The 15,204-nt window shown below is 44.6% G+C and overlaps 1 protein-coding gene across 8 annotated transcripts in view; it reads left to right on the forward strand.

Annotated features, from left to right (window-relative positions):
- ZNF236 (zinc finger protein 236) overlaps positions 1 to 15,204 on the forward strand; it is a 100,045-nt gene that overhangs the window by 27,071 nt on the left and 57,770 nt on the right. For all 8 annotated transcript variants that reach the window (XR_014018186.1, XR_014018187.1, XR_014018188.1 and 5 more), the window contains exons 10-11: positions 10,769 to 11,041; positions 11,962 to 12,165. Coding sequence is in view for 5 of the 8 variants with exons in the window: in XM_081262600.1 (XP_081118726.1) it covers positions 10,769 to 11,041; positions 11,962 to 12,165 (477 nt within the window). In the remaining 3 variants the exon portion in view is untranslated. The remainder of the gene's footprint in view (positions 1 to 10,768; positions 11,042 to 11,961; positions 12,166 to 15,204) is intronic.

The raw sequence follows: 15,204 nt of genomic DNA on the forward strand, positions 1-15,204 counted from the left end.
TTGCTCCCTGTGGCTCTGGCCTGCTGCTCCCTTGTCCTGAGCTCCTGACAGGCGCGTCCTCCTCATTGCCCCAGTGCTGTCCCGGACCTCGGTCGCCTGTCTCTGGGCCACAGGCTCCCTTCTACTGTTCTGGCTGCCACCTTTAGTGATGTGGGTTGCTGCTGTCTGCAGACACTCCTTCATTTCCCAAACACCCCGCTTCTGAGGTTTTTTTGACACTAGAATATCTTGCTCTTCGCCTTCCTTTTGTACCCTGATGGTCTCTCCAGGCCAGCCTCAGTGCTACCTCTCCACACGCCACCTCTGGAAGCCCTACACAATGCCTGCCCATCTTGCCTCGCTAAACACTGGTGGTGGCAATGCTTGCCTTCTCCCCGGGGGTCTCTGTAGAGGTGCAGCTGCGTGCCCCTTGTAGATGACCAGCCCTCTCTGTCCTGGAGTCAGTCTTTCGTCTCTGAATTCCCTGATGCTCAGTGCGCTGTTGCACAAGAGCAGGCACTTGTGGGAGAGTCCTGAACTGTGCAGACCTCGTCAATGCCCTGAGCAGTGCATGCTTTCTTGCTGCCAAGTGTGGGGCAACTGGGTGGCATTTCTTTTCCAGAGCACATTTCCTCATTGGTGACATGACTTGGAAGCCTTTTCTTGCCCCGCATGCCCCTTGATCTGGCCTACTGCTCGCAAGTGAAAAAGGGTTTCTTGGATTCAGAGGGGAAAGGTGGGGAGAGAGTGTTTCTGTGCACGGTGATCAGCTGAAGTGTAGCCCTACAGGTCACGGGTGTCTGTGCCAGAGAGCTATGCAAACACACAGCCTGTGTGGTACCTCTCATGAGGTACTGCTGACTCTTGTTGTTGTGCCAAATTAAAGAGGTTCTGTGGGAGAGATGGGGCACACCTGTAATCCCAGTGACTGGTGAGGCTGAGACAGGAGAATTGCAAGTTTGAGGAGAGCCTGGACAACTCAGCAAGACCATATCTCAAAATAAAAAAGGGCTGGGGACATGACAATGTGGCTCAGTGGAAAGGTACCCCTGGGTTAAATACCAATTACCCCCAAAAAGATGCTCTTGCCTGGATGTAGGCCACGGCCACTGAGTGGGGAGTAGTCTTTCCTGAAGGCCGGACTTTCCTTCCTACAAATGCCAAATAGCAGTGGCGCCACAGGTGCCAAGGTGCGCCTCACCAAGAGGCCCCTCTCGCCCACAGTGCTGGAGGCGGTTTTCTCTCCTGCACCTGTCTAACCCCGTTTCCAAAATGCTTCAGTAAGTTAAGTGCACAGAGTTCTAACAAGTGGGAGCTCTTCTATTAATTTACACATGATTCAAAACACGTTAAAAAAAAAAAAAGCCAGTCCTTCTGGTTTTAAATCTGATAACTGAGGTGAGATGACTGATGGTTTCCAGTTTCTACGTGAAGGTGTTCTTGTTTAAAACTTCCCAGGGATCAGTTCACCTTCAATATAGGAGTTTTGTCTGGAAATGCCTTGCCACGACGGAATGTGATCACCCAGGAGGACACGTGCAAGACTGTTCTTGTCTCTGAAGTTGTAGTGTTTTCTTAACAGCTTGTAATTATTCTTGATTACATTCCCAGATTGAATGGACTCTACTACATAAAGTCACTGTTTTTATATTTATTGTTTTGTCAGAACAATTTTCTCATAGAATTTCCTTGCTATATTAAGAGGTCTGTATATTATTTGAAAATTTAACAAATTTTAACTATAGGTAGCTCATGGTGAATAGGTAGCTCATGGTGAATTTTCAGTGACATTTGGAGTTTACTACAGAACAGTATTGACCATCTAGAAATCGCAGTATTGACCATCTAGGAATCATGGTGAGAGGGGTCTAGTGGGAAGCTGGTGATTATTCTTGCAAGTGTAAGAATGGTGTGTTGCAGCCATTCTATGTGGAAACTCATCAGAACATGGGTACTCTGGTCTTTTTAGATCAGCATGGTTTTACTCCATGTTTTTTGATGTCTTGGGGTCGTTGCTATGAGCTTTGGTCATTGTAGAGTGCTGTCACAGGCTGTTGACCTTGTAGCACATGGCCCCAGCATGCTGCCACTTTCAGGATCACCTGCTTTTAAAAGTACAGTCATCCTTGGCAATCTGGGGGTTCTGATTCCTTAGTCCCACAGGTACCAAAATCTAAGGGCGCCCAAATCCCTTATGTAGGACAGCCTAGTGTTTGCATATCACCTGTGTACGTCCTATTGTGCACTTAGGCCATCTTTAGGTTATTTATAATACCAACACAATGTAAATGTGGTGTAAATAGTTGTATACTGTATTATTTAGGGGATAATGACAAGAAAAATGTCTGTATGTGTTCAGTGCGGGTATAATTTTTCCCCAGAACATTTTTGCTCTTAGTTTAAAAGCCAGTTGTATGCTTACTATCCCCGAGGCAGCCCTTCCCTGCTAAGGTTGAGTCTTGTTCTGGCTCAGTTCTGTTCCACTTACCTGTTAGCTTAGGTTACTGTTAACAGCACACTACCCATCATTCTCTTAAAATCCGTATGACAGAGCTTATCTTTCATCCTCTTCAGGATTAACTTGGTCTTTATCCATGAATGTATTTTTCCTCCTGTTGATACTGTTGGGTTCCTTAAAGTCTTGTAAATCTTTCCTTACATTTGGCCTAATCTCTTCCATTGCTGTGAGTCATCTTCAGGTTGCATTTCCTGTCTTTATGGAAAGGTGATTGACTTTCATATACTGATTGTGAATTCAGAAACCTCTTGACTTCTGTTGATCGCGGCGATCTTCTGCAGGTTGTCGGGCTTTCCATGTGGACACTGGTGTTCTGGAGCCCGGTGATTTCTCCTCTTGCTGGACCAGCTGGCCTCTTGTGGAGGCAGTGCTGACAGGTCTGCTCCCTTCTGTGGGGGCCAGGAGGCCTCCGCGCTGCAAGCTTGCACCTGGCTTTCCGTGATGGGCTTCTCAGGTGCCTTCCGCTTCCGGAGATTCTCACCTTTGTCAGTTTGCCAGGAGGTCAGTTTTTTCTTCAAGACTGTGAATATTATCAAATACTTTCTTTTTCTCTGTTGCTTTCTCGTGTTGTTTTCATCTGTAATGTGTGAAGTATGGTAGTTAATTTATGAATGTAAAACAAACCACATGTTCCATCTGGGCTGTGATCTTTTTGCCTTCTTTCTCTTTTTGTCCTTTTTTTTTAAGGAATTATTGGATTTGCTCAGCTGTTTTTATTTATTTATTTATTTATTTATTTTAAAGAAAGAGTGAGAGAGAGGGAGAGAGAGGGAGAGAGAGAGAGAATTTTAATGTTTATTTTTTTTTTAGTATTTGGCGGACACAACATCTTTGTATGTGGTGCTGAGGATCGAACCCGGGCCGCACGCATGCCAGGCGAGCGCGCTACCGCTTGAGCCACATCCCCAGCCCAGCTGTTTTTTTTTTTTTTATTTTCAATTTTGCTATATAAAACTTTATGTACATTTTTGTAAAAATTGTATATTACCAGTACTCATTTTAATTAAATTTATTTCACACTGGCATTGAGACAATTTAGATAAATCTGATTGTAATTAGGTGTGTGATGCGTGCCTATAATTACAGGCACTTGGGAGGCTGAGGCAGGGAATCATAGTTTGAGCCCAGCTTGATGAGGCCCTACCTCAAAATAAAAAAATAAAAAGGACTGGAGATGTAGTTCAGTGAGTAGAGTGTCCCTACGTTCAATCCTCAGTACCCCATCCCCCCCCCCAAGAAAAAAATTGATATTTTTAGTTTTGATAGTTGTATTTTATCTAAAATTGTCCATATACATAAAAGAAAGTGAATCTTTCATGAAAAATATGTACAGTATTTTTGACTGATATGTCGTTATGAAGGACAAGACTTAAAGTTTCAGATAAAGTAATTAAGAGGGCAGGATGTCTGTGCTGTAGTGGTGCTAGGGATTTAACCCACCCCTTGGACATGCTAGACAAGTGCTCTGTGACTGAGCTGCACCTCACCCTTCATGACCTTTTTATGTACAACCTTTGAGTCATTAGGCAAGAAACTATTTTTTGTTGTCACCTATCTGTATTTAGGGGAAGTTATGCACATTTTATTGGAGATTCTCAATAAATCATTGCAATAACCTTGAAATAGTGTTAAAAAATTCCTGATTATAAATTAGGCACTCCTCAGATTTTCTCTCAGATATTCCCTGAGAGAATACTTTTAGTGACTTTCCGAAACTTTAGCCTGTCACGGCTGAAACACTTGAGAAATTCTGAGTTATGTGTATAGTGGTTTGCATAAAAGGACAGTGTCCTTGCTGATGGTGCCGGATGACTTCTGGGCACCATGGAGGGCCTGTGTCCTTGCTGATGGGTTGGATGACTTCTGGGCACCATGGAGGGCCTGTGTCCTTGCTGATGGTGCCGGATGACTTCTGGGCACCATGGAGGGCCTGTGTCCTTGCTGATGGGTTGGATGACTTCTGGGCACCATGGAGGGCCTGTGTCCTTGCTGATGGTGCCGGATGACTTCTGGGCACCATGGAGGGCCTGTGTCCTTGCTGATGGGTTGGATGACTTCTGGGCACCATGGAGGGCCTGTGTCCTTGCTGATGGTGCCGGATGACTTCTGGGCACCATGGAGGGCCTGTGTCCTTGCTGATGGTGCCGGATGACTTCTGGGCACCATGGAGGGCCTGTGTCCTTGCTGATGGGTTGGATGACTTCTGGGCACCATGGAGGGCCTGTGTCCTTGCTGATGGGTTGGATGACTTCTGGGCACCATGGAGGGCCTGTGTCCTTGCTGATGGTGCCGGATGACTTCTGGGCACCATGGAGGGCCTGTGTCCTTGCTGATGGGTTGGATGACTTCAGGGCCCCATGGAAGGCTTTTGTCCTTGCTGATGGGTTGGATGACTTCTGGGCACCATGGAAGGCTTTTGTCCTTGCTGATGGGTTGGATGACTTCAGGGCCCCATGGAAGGCTTTTGTCCTTGCTGATGGTGCTGGATGACTTCTGGGCACCATGGAGTGACTGTGTCCTTGCTGATGGTGCTGGATGCACCCTGGACCATGATTGTGGAGGCTTGTTCTTAGTACTCCTGCATAGCCAGGTGAACCAGCACCATTGCACATCTGCCAGGTAAGAGGTTCACTTTAAAGGTATCAGGTGATGTGCTTGTGAACAGATCCCCTTGGCTCTCTGTACTTCCTGAGAATCCTGCTGATTTTGAGGGACAAACACTTCTATGCCCTTGGATCTGCATGTCCCACTGCTCCTTGTGTGATGGCAACCAGCCCTGGTTCTATACTCTCTATTCCTAATATGCTGTGACTTGCTCCTTCCTGCAGACACGTGAAGAAACGTTGAAGTTGCTCCTCTGGAGAATCTGCTTCTCATGGCAGCCACTGTAGCTCTCCTCGTGAGTCCGAGCACATGCTGACCGTGTGAAGCAGAGGGCTGAGCATCCGTGGCCATGGGGTGCTTGTGGTTCAGACATGGCCTGGTCTGGCCAATGAGAGGAGTGACCTCCTGAGGACCTCCTTCATCTTGGAGCATGTGTCTAAGCAGGTGCTTCTTCTAGGCAGATAAACCTGCAAAGAGGGAATACATGAACTCCAGTTTGCTTCTGTAGGACACATTGAGGCTGGCGAGAATATCTGGAGCAGTCCAGAGGAACCTGGGGTGAGCTGCTCCAGGGGGCTGGCTGGCCTGCTCGGCCTACCCAGGGGCCAGGTTGAGAGCATCTGCTGAATGCCTGCCTTTTTTCACCTTGTGCCTACAAGCTCTTCTACAGAATTTTAGGCTTTTCCATTGCTGGATTCAGCAGTACCCTTAGGAATGCTTGTTTCCTTTCTGATGGGCATTTACTATCAGTAACTAGCACCCAACTCTGTGAAAGTGGAGTTTTTATTCAACAAGGACTGGGAGCTGTTCTCAGTGGATATAGCTCCGGAAGTCAGTGTTCCATCAGAAGATCCAACAAGGAGCATGTGTTCACTGGGGCCAGCAAATATAGACAGCAGGTCCATGCACTGACGTGCCTGCACAGAAGTGTTGCTGCCCTGGGTGCTTCTGTCTGACAGTTTTGAGCAACTGCAGCACCCTGATAGGAGCTGACTCCTGATGCTGGCAGAGTCTGAGCCATGCTCGCTGTCAAGCCATGTCTGGGGAAGGGGCTCCAGGAGGCACTCCAGGGTGTCGGCTCTGCACCCTGACGGACGTCACGCTGTCAGGTGTGTCAGTGCTGTGTGCGGAACTGAGAACTCTGTGCACGGCTGGGAGCCGCCAGCCGACACCATTCCTCAAACCCGCCTGCATCGCCACTGCTTCCCAAGGGTGCTTCTTCTCAGAAGTCAGGCTCTTCACAGCGGCCGACCTGCCATCCTCTGCCAGTGTTTGCTGATCGGAGAACACTGTACGCTATTTCAGCTTATAAAGATAATGACGGCAAAGCCCAACGTCAGACAGAAACTGTGGTCATGAATTAACTGCACTGTTGTGACCACTTTTGTTTCTGAAGCATTCTTGGTGTCCCCTTCTGAAGAAATTTAGTCCCTCTATCACTCAGTGACTGTCCTTTTATTTACCAGCCTGGACTATCAGGCCTTACCTTGGGTGGGAGCCAGATGAAGAGTTGGCTGCTGAAGAGTGAGGAGGGGACTCTGGACTCCCTCTCCCCTCTGGCCTGCCCTGGGTGGGACTGACTGAGCAGAGCACACGTGGGGCTTCCTCTCCTGCATGTGAGACTTGCCTTCTTCCAGTCTTGCCTGCATTCAGGGGCTTCGTCTTGGGATTCCACCCAGTGTCCCTTATCCTGGCCATCTTGATGCTTAGGTCTTGGAACGTGTGTCATTGCTGGCTTTTGCTGTTTTTATCTGGTGAATGTGCCTAGGCCAGGTCCTTCAGAGTGCAGCTGAGGGCCACCTTGTTGATGCAGGAGCTCCGTGGCATTCTCCCCTCCAGGAAACTCACCTACAGTGTCTTTGCACACTGTCGTTCTTGAGCATGAGCACCTGTCTCAGCACCTGTAGGGCTGTGCCACCCTTGTGTGGTCACATTGCCTGCCTGCCTGCCTTGAGACTGTAGTCAGTTCAGGGGCAGGGGATGACTTGAGCCTGGCTTGGTCCTTGGCACGTGGGAATGCTTTTCTTGGAGTAAAGCTGGGAGGTCAGACCTATGTGAGAAAGCACACTCGGGCTCTGGGACCACGCGGGCCCTTTGTGAACACTGGCTCCATGGCCCTGACCTCCCGGGCCAGTCCTTTGGTCTTTGGGTTGCCAGCTTTCCCATCTACAAATGAGGCCAATGAGGGAGCAGGCAGGAGAGAATTGAAAGGAAATCCACATAATAGTGCTTGGCACATAGGAAGCGCTTAGTGAATGCGTGTCTTTCCTGCAGTGACGGGGGCATCAGGGTGATGGCTTTCAGCAGGATGTGTGCATGTGTGTCTCTGTTCTCAGGTTCTTTTTTCACCTGATGTCTTATTTTTCAAGATTCCTGAATGGTGTTTCATTTTATAGATGTTTTGCAGCTTATTTATTAAATAGAGACATTCCACTTATTTGCAGTCTTTTACTTTCACAGTGCTGCTCTGATATGTGTGTAGCTTTGTCATTTCACACATAAATTTATCTGTGGGGTATGTTTCTAGAAGTGTCAAAGGTTTCGTTTCAAAGGATAAATTCTATAAAGATTGTTTTAAGATTTTAATTCTGAAATAATTTTGATTTTAATAGAAAGGTTTCAAAACAAATCAAAGAATTCTCTTATACCTTTCACCCAGAAACCCCTGAATGTTCCCATCTTACTGCATTTGCCTTCTCTACTTAGGGATTTGAATTTTCCCAGTGGCCTGCAGATGTAACACTGTTTTAACTGGGAGCGTTTCCCTAACAGTGTATTGCCTAAAACCAAGGACAGCTTCATGGAGCCATAGCACATCACCACCAGCAGGAGATTGCTACTGTGCAGTCTTTACACCTCTTACAAATTTCATTTTTTAAATCAGTGTTGTGTTTGCTAACAAAAGAAAAATTAACTTTGCTTTGACAATGTTTCTAGTTTTGTGTCCACTCCCAGTAACAGTGTCTTGGAGTGCCTGTTTCCTCAGGGGCCTTTTCAAGACAGAGTTATAAGATTTTTGGGTCCCCTATGCTCATCTGGTTACCCGGGTTAAAAACTGGTACCTTATTGTCACGTAAATTATATTCTCTTACAAGGCTTAGGTTGAGAGCTTTTCATATTAAAGAACACTTGTATTTTTCCGTTAGACTACTTCTTGATTTTCATTTTGTGGCTGTGATACATTAAAGATGGTGATATTTTGTTATCTATATTTGTGACACACATTCTTTTCTAATGTGCTTTTCCACTTGAGGGAAATGTTTGCCTTTATATTGCCAAGTTTGTCAATTATTTATGACTTTTGGGCTTGTATAACATTTAGACTTCAGCACCAACCTTATGGAAACATAACTTCTTCTTTCACCTGATGCTTTTGAATCTTAGATTCAATGAAATTTCTCTTTGGCTGGCTATCCAGGAGTCCAAACACCATTTGTTGAACAGGTTTGTGTCTCGATGCCTAGCTGAATGGCCACCTTTACATACACCACTCCATATCTGCCCAGGTCTTTTCCCTCCTGTACTTCACTAGTTTGCTAGTCGTTTTATTCAATAAGTTCTGGTACCTGTGCTTAGGCTTTATTGTGCATTTTAGTAACTAGGAAGCCTAGTTCTCTCTGGATGCTCTTTTGTTTTGAAGTGTGTACTTGATAATTTTCCCATATTTATTTTTTCAGATTCACTTTTGCTAATGTTTCTAAAACTAGTCTTAGTACGTATGTATGAATGATAAATTAAACCAGGAAGAATCAATGAGTTTATAAAGTTTTATATTTATATGATTTATTCATCTTTTTCTCATATTTCAGTTGTATTTAAAATTTTCCTTGTGGCTATTGTTTGTAAATAGAAAGAGTGTTGATTTTATTTTTTTTTTAGTGTTGTATTATGTTTTATTCACCTCTTTCTGTTTTTAGACTTAAAAATGTTTTAGAGTAGATGATCTTACAAATTCCTTTTCTATTAAATATGATTACATGTTTTTTTCTTTACAAATATGGGAGCATGTTTGAGGAGGGGCGCTGTTGCCCTGTGCTGGGAAACTTGCCTTGTGGGGTGTGGTCTGGTTTTCCGGACTTCCCGCTTGTTGCAGTACAACTCTGGATTCAGCCTTTCATTTTTGCACATGCAGGTCACATTTAGAGCCAGCTCAGGGCTGCCAGTTTGGAATTTTTGTTTCAGTTTGTTCCCAGAAATAATTAGAACTTGGTGACAGTTTTATACTGTGTGTTCTTCATAATTAAATGTATATTTTAATTAAAATTTATAATTTAATTAAAATTTGTAGTTAGACACAATATCTTTATTTTATTTATTTATTTTTATGTGGTGCTGAGGATAGAACCTAGCGCCTCACAAGTGTTAGGTGAACGCTTACCTCTAAGCCACAACCCCGCCTCTGTATTTTCATTTTTGTTTGGAAAAAAATTTGACTTTCAGAGATGAGTTTCTAATTTTAGCTAACAGAAGATATAGTTATATTTCTGATTTTCTTTTACCTAATAATTTTTCCATATGAATTTTTCTTGCAAAGACTGTTATCAGAGAAAAATTCACTTTCTCCTTTTACAGATTCCTTTGTATATGTGGAAAATTCCTTGTATTTGCTGATAACAAAGAGAAAGAAGAGATTTTCCTTTTCCCTAACAAAACTATGCCTGTACAGACACACTAAAATAAATAAGTTGAAATTTTCTGGTGGATTTCATCATCATGACCAAAATCTTTTAGAATTTACTTAAATTGAATCTACATAACTACTGTAGATATTTATTTCATTTCAGATAAATATATGTAGTCAAACTTTTAAAAATAAAAAGTGAGTGTGCTGAATTTTATTTAAAATATACATGTGTGTTAGAAATAATTTTGCTTATTTCCATAAATTTTTATTTGTGATCTTCTTCTGTTAGGAGTTTTAACTTTGATTCGGAGTTGAATAATAACCTTTGTAGTTGAAGAAGGCAGGATCTTTCACATCTGATCATGGACCCTCTAGTGTCATGTACTATTTCTTGGTCAACTGTTCCTAAATTTTCTTTTGAAGCGGAACAGTCTATCATTTGCTGATTATTTGCATTCATATTACTTTTTTTGGGTGGGGGGTGCTGGGGATTGAACTCAGGGCCTTGTGCATGCAGGGCTAGCATTCTATCGACTGAGCTGTATCCCCAGCCCCTCATATTACTTTTTATTTGTGGTGTGAGAGGCTCAGTAAATAGTTTTGCAGACTTCATTCCCATCTGCCGGTTCCTGGAGTCGGTGGGTCCCTGGATCACACTGGCCCTGGCTGTGGGGCAGCTGGTGCGGGTCTGTGCACTGGTTTCGGAGATGCTGTGTTCAGCTGCAGCCTCTTCCTGTCTGTCCTGGAGGCCTTGCCTCCTGTACTCAGGGAAAGTCAGGGTGTCTTCTAGATGAAACATCACAGTTGGTAACTTAGCCATGGGGTCAAGGTACCCAGGTCTTAGTAACTTAGGTCACTTAGTGATGGGGCCAAGGTTAAGCTGTTCGCTGGGTGATCCAGGGGTGGGGTTCAGGGTCAAGCTGTGGTAACTGCTGACGCTGCGCTTCCTGGGGCGGGCACACAAGTGCGGTGGTGCATCCATCCTTCATGCGCCCGCGTGGTTTCTGGGCCGCTGGACTGCCCTCCTCTCCTTGTCGCTCCAGGCTCCGTTCGGGAGGAGAATGGCGTGCGGTGGCACGTGTGTCCCTACTGCACCAAGGAGTTCCGGAAGCCCAGCGACTTGGTGCGCCACATCCGCATCCACACCCACGAGAAGCCCTTCAAGTGCCCGCAGTGCTTCCGCGCCTTCGCCGTGAAGAGCACGCTGACGGCGCACATCAAGACGCACACGGGCATCAAGGCCTTCAAGTGCCAGTACTGCATGAAGAGCTTCTCCACCTCAGGGAGCCTCAAGGTGCACATCCGCCTGCACACAGGTGCGCGGGCGGGTTCGGAGAAGAGCTGGGCGTGACCGGCCCCCACGCACAGCGCACAGCGCACGGCACATGGGATTGAGTGGGGGCTGAGCTGGGGCGGGAGGGGACCTGCTGCCTGCTGCTGTGGGAACCTTCTGCAGTCACTGGTAGGACATGAAGGGGTCGCACTTGAGCTCCACATCTTTTAAAATAACAGCCTTATTGAGATGTAAATCACATACCATAACATTTATAAGTGCAGGGTTCAGAATGGTGCAGCTTCCCCTCCCCCAATTGGAACATTTTTGTCACCCCTCCCAACTCACCACTCACTGGCAGGCCCCTTCCTGAACCCTCAGGCTCCCTGCCGGGGTGGTGCTGTGTGCCAGAGGTTAAAGACGTTGGAATTAGTGTTATGTCCTTCTGTGGAATCTGTATTTTTATTTGCCAAAAAAATTATAAAAGGAAACAAATTCGCTCAGAAAAGGGGAGAAAGGAGAGGATGTTAGGATGGTATTACTTGGTTGTTACTTATCACCCAGGAGCTACAGCTAACTGCTTGTCAAGAGCTGCTGACAGCTCTTCAGGCACTGGGGTATAGGACCCAGGAGTGGGTATTGCAATCAGCCAGCAGTGGGCGGCTTGAAGGGATGAGCACTCTGACGCAGTGGCTTGGACACCCGTAGTGTACAACTTAAGCCTTTGTCCAGGAAATAAGTGTTCTTTTTCGTGTAAAATGCTCTTATTATGTTTCCCACATTTGTCATTATGCACTGTATATAAACAAGAGAAGATTATTTATAAAATCCATGAAATTATAAGCATGGAATAACAAATGAATATTCAAATCAATACTGGAATTACTAACATTTTATGTTGGAGTTTTTTACTGAAATCTGATTCCTTGAACTAATTTTAAACTGTGCTCTCATTTTTGTTAGGAGTTAGACCTTTTGCTTGTCCTCACTGTGACAAAAAGTTTCGCACCTCAGGCCATAGGAAGACCCACATTGCTTCCCACTTCAAACACACGGAGTTACGGAAGATGAGGCACCAGCGCAAGCCTGCCAAGGTCCGTGTGGGCAGGACCAGCGCTCCAGTCCCCGACATCCCTTTGCAGGAACCGATCCTCATAACTGACTTAGGTAAGAGGCACCCGAGGAGTCGTCATGTCTTGTCAAGTGCTCTTTCCTTTGGCAGCACCAGGCTCTGGTGTGCAAGTTTAGTGTGTCAGCCACGGGCTGAAGACACCTTTGTTGAGCACCGTTTTGTCTATGAACTAGTATTTTTCACAGTCAAGGTAAAAATCATAAACTATTGCTCAAATTATGTTTTGGTTCAAAGAGAAGCACTGTGTATGTGGAGGTACGCCAGTCTTCATTAAATGTTCTGCCTTGCTGACACCATCAAGGTGACAAGGGGTCTTTAATGTAAAACATGTGGCATGTTTTGTGTTCATTTGTGAAGTCCCACAAGGTGTGTGACATAGTGAAGCAGTTTGGGCTGCTTTAATCTTTGCATTGAAAAGAAAAACCTGCCTGCTTTTAAGTTCTCTTTAGGCTCAGTATATTATATAATCAAGCCAAATCATGATTTTGTTAACTCGCCAGAAAGAGAACACTGCTTACCAGTATGCTTGGGAAAATGATTTTTCTAAGTACTAGAGCAAAATGTAAGAAACTCGTTTCAGTGAGGTTTGGTCTGCTGTAACAAAAATAGCGTAAACCGACCCCTCCTAAGTAACAGACATGTACTGCTCCCACTTGAGGCAGCACCTCTGGTTGGTGTGGTATGCGTGTGCACGTGGAGGAAGGAGGGGCAGGCAGCTACCCAGGGCTTTCCATAGAGGACCCTGATCCATCCATGAGGGCTCCCCCGCAAGGCCCCATCCTTCTTAAGGATCCCCTCGTTGGACTGTCTCACTGGGGGCTAGATTTCAAAATAGGGATGTTTTGAGGGGACACAAACATTTAGACTGTACCACTAATTCTGTGTATGAATTCAGATTTTTATGCAGTCCCTGTATAATTTCCTAGGTAAGCTAGTCTAGTCTATAAGCAAAATTAGTATCAGACAAAATATAATTTAGAATAAAAAAATTTAAATAGTATGTATAGATATATTTTAGATTGATATGAATTATAGACCTTCAATAGCTGATCAGTAGTCATGAACTCTATATATTTAACAGCATGGCATTAACATGTATTTACTAAAGCCATCAGAAGGAAAAAGTGTTCAAGTTGTCAAAAAAGTGTTTAAGTTGTTAAGTTTAATGAGAGATTCGCAACTACTAAAAAGATCAATTTTAGATAACACAGTGAGAAGATTTGAATACACACATTAAAAAGGATATTTTAATACTTTGTACAATCTTTTCCCTTATATTACACATTCTCAAATATGCATGAAATAGAAGTCCACATTGTAGGGTTCAGGAAAATTTCACTCAAAAGTGGATGCTGATTACAATTCCATGAAAACATGAATTAAAGAAATAGCTATCTAAAATTTAATTTTAAGGAAAAGAGAGACTCAAGATTGAAATCATGTTTATAAATGGGAGCAGTATATAAACAGATCAGAGAGACCAAAAGTGTTCTCAGAAAAATTAAGGCTTTTGAATATTTTCTATTAAAAAATAAGGATGAAAATAAATAATAGTTAACTCATCAGCTAGAAAAATGGGGGGGGGGTGAGTTGGGGGAAGGGAACAAAAGAATATAAAAGAATTTAAAACAAATTTGATAGTTTTACAAACTTAAAAAAGTGAGCCAGGTGCAGTGGTGTACACCTATAATCCCAGTGGCTCCGGAGGCTAAAACAGGAGGATTGTGAGTTCAAGGCCAGCCTCAGCAACAGTGAGGTGCTAAGCAACTCAGTGAGACCCTGTCTCTAAATAAAATACAAAATAGGGCTGGGGATGTGGCTCAGTGGTTGAGTGTCCCTGAGTTCAATCCCCAGTACCAAAAAAAAAAAAAAAAAAAAAAAGAATAGTGAAATAGATAACTTGTCATTGATAAACTAAAGGGAAAGTGAAATATTGGGAATGAAAAATTGTATCTATAAACAGAGATACAATTGAGATGAAAATTGTTTGCAAACATGTATAATTAGTTGCTAAAACATTTGAAAATTTGGATGTAGTGGCTCTTTTCCTGGATAATGTACTGGCCATAATTGACCTTAGAAGATACAAGAAACCTGCACCATAGGCAGATGGGCAGGTGGTGGTGGCTGAGGTGCTGCAGCTCCCAGCTCTGAGACCAGGAGGGTGTGCTTTGCTCACCTCCCGGGAGGCACAAGTATCAGGGTGCAGTTGTTTGATGTTGTGGAGTATGAGCCAGACTCCCTGGGTGTCTGGAGGAGGGACTTTCATATCCTCTTCTAGCTGGGTGGCTTACAGAAGAACAACCTCCTTTGGGGTCAGTATAAGTTGAATCAAGTGCCTGTGAGTTTGTGAACCCTTAATTGAATTCTATTACAGTTTTTATTCTACATTTTTTCTGGGTTAAGTGGAACCTCTGCTGGGTGCCTTCCTAGTGCTGCTCCTTGACCCATTATGGCAGCTGAACTCTGCTGCCTGGGCAGTGAGGAACACAGGAAGCCTTCCCCAGAGGTGGTGTCATGCTGCAGGGTGCTTTTGGAGGTTTACAGCAAAGACCTGACAGGGGTGGAGTTGAGGAGAACATGTAGGGAGGATGTTAGCATCAAGTACTCAGGTCTTTGACTTGATGTAGTTATTTACAGCACAACCGGATGTCTTACACCAATACTGTCATTTTAAAAAGCATTGGAACGCGTTACAAGTACCGTGGCCAGTGGTTTAGCCTCTGACATTAAGGAAGAGGGTTGGATGCATGGTGTCACATGGCACCTGTGTTTTAAAATGTGTACCACTGCCAGGGAACATAAACTGTCTTCCACAGCCGCCTACACTCGCTCTTCCTCATTGCTGTGGATGGAAACTCCTGTCTAGGCGGGTTTGCGACTTTGTTTGGGTCGTGCCGCTTGCTCATGCCCATGGGGGATCTAGAGCCGAGTCTTCTGGCTTCTGGGTTCATCTGAGACAGAGTCCTTTCCACATCCTCTGCCAGTGTGCTGCTGCTTTCGAGGCCAGGGAGGCGTGCACTGAACCTAGAGAGCATGACTCACAGCTCTGCAGGATGGCATCTGCTGCCCCT

Source organism: Spermophilus citellus (assembly GCF_964194105.1).
Source record: "Spermophilus citellus genome assembly, chromosome: 12".
In the NCBI taxonomy this organism is placed as follows: Eukaryota; Metazoa; Chordata; class Mammalia; order Rodentia; family Sciuridae; genus Spermophilus; species Spermophilus citellus.